The 1648-nt window shown below is 54.2% G+C and overlaps 1 protein-coding gene across 1 annotated transcript in view; it reads right to left on the reverse strand.

Moving 5' to 3' along the window:
* EMH_0032090 (Tyrosine kinase-like (TKL) protein, putative) overlaps positions 1-1648 on the reverse strand; it is a gene marked incomplete at both ends in the record, with an annotated part of 3964 nt that overhangs the window by 616 nt on the left and 1700 nt on the right. The window contains 3 exons of the mRNA XM_013494599.1: positions 279-501; positions 631-751; positions 1037-1504. Coding sequence (XP_013350053.1) covers positions 279-501; positions 631-751; positions 1037-1504 — 812 coding nt within the window. The remainder of the gene's footprint in view (positions 1-278; positions 502-630; positions 752-1036; positions 1505-1648) is intronic.

The raw sequence follows: 1648 nt of genomic DNA on the forward strand, positions 1-1648 counted from the left end.
TTTGTGTGTGTGTTGATGGTGGTGTTTATATATGAAGGAAAAATAAGAGAGTCGAGAGAACCCCTGCTGCAGTATTCAATAAGGAGGGCCTCCTCACCGGGCCGTATAGAACATTTACCATACACCCCAACAACATTTGGGTGGGGTTGTAACACACTCAGTATCTCTGCTTCTAGGTCTCTATGCTTCACTGGCATCGGACAATAACGAAAAAAATCGATGTTTCTTAGACGGGATACACGCAACTCCCACCCCACACTCGATCCCATCGATCCCACCTTCATACTCCTATTGCTGCTGCTGCTGCTGCTGCTGCTGCTGCTGCTGCTGCTGTTGCTGCTGCTGCTGTATCTTTCTTTATCTTTATTCTCAACACCACCACCACCACCATCTGTATTCATATCTTTCTTTTTCTCCGCCGCTTCCCCCGCCCCCCTACTACCACTGCTGCTGCTGCTGCTGCTGCTGCTGCTGCTGCTGCTGCAGTGCTGCGGGGGAGATCTGAGTGGTTTAGCAGTAAGAGCAGCAGCAACAGCAGTGGGTCTGGGGTTGTATTCGAATATCTTACAAGCAACAAGTCTGGGGGGCCCCCCGGGGGCCCTAAGCCTCGCCAAGTGTACCCTAGCGTACCCTCCCCCCCCCAGGGGGGCCCCCACAGCAACAGCAGCAGAAGGGACAACAGGTAAGCTGTCTCCTCCTCGTAGCAGCAACTGTCTCCTTCTGTTGTGGGGTCTTAATGGGTCTCTTTGGTCTGTACAGCTCCATAAATAACGAAAAACACTCAAAAGAAAACGACGAATAGAGGAAGAGGAGATGCCTATACACCCCAATTTTGTATAGTCTAGAGAAGGTATATCGTTACCACTTATTTTATTTTGTTTAAATGCTGCTGCTTCTGCATGCAGCCCCAAAAGACGTAAAAAATATACAAGGGTTATACAAGACCAGCTGTGACAGTCTGACGCCCTCAGGTATCGAGCTGGGCCCCCTGCTGCTGCTGCTGCTGCAGCAGCAGCAGCAGCAGCAACCATCGTACCCCTCTTGCTGCTGCCACGAAGCAAACCCTCAGAGAAGGGTGTCTCCTCTGCTGCTAGGTTTTCTTGGGTTGTAAACTCGGGGAATGTTGCACCGCGACGGTATAGACGACGACGAGCATCTGCTGCTGCTGCTGCTGCTGCTGCTGCTGCTGCTGCTGCTGCTGTTGCTGAGGGGGTTGTTGTTGCTGCTGCTGGGCTTGCTGCTGCTGCTGCTGAGGAGGAGGAGGAGGAAGAAGAAGAGCTTAGATCCCCTTCGTCAACTCCTGCTGCTCCTGCTGCTGCTGCACCTCCTGCTGCTGCTGCTGCTGCTGCTGCTGCTGCTGCTGCTGCTGCTGCTGCTGCTGCTGTTGTCTTGGGTGCAACACGACAGGTCTGAGCGCGACGGGATCCCCTCAACGCAGCAGGAGAGAGTTTGGTTGCTGCTGCAGTTGCTGCTGCACTTTCTGCTGCTGCTGCTGCTGGAGTTCCTGCACCAGCAGCAGCAGCAGCAGCAGCAGCAGCAGCAGCAGCAGAGTCTCCTTCACTCGCAGAACTGTCTCCGTCTGACCCCACATTGCGCACAGAAGAGGCCCCCGTAGGCAGCTCGGTAAAGGAGACACGAGCAGCAGGAG

Source organism: Eimeria mitis, genomic scaffold, assembly GCF_000499745.2.
Source record: "Eimeria mitis Houghton genomic scaffold, Emh_scaff1215, whole genome shotgun sequence".
Classification (NCBI taxonomy): Eukaryota; Apicomplexa; class Conoidasida; order Eucoccidiorida; family Eimeriidae; genus Eimeria; species Eimeria mitis.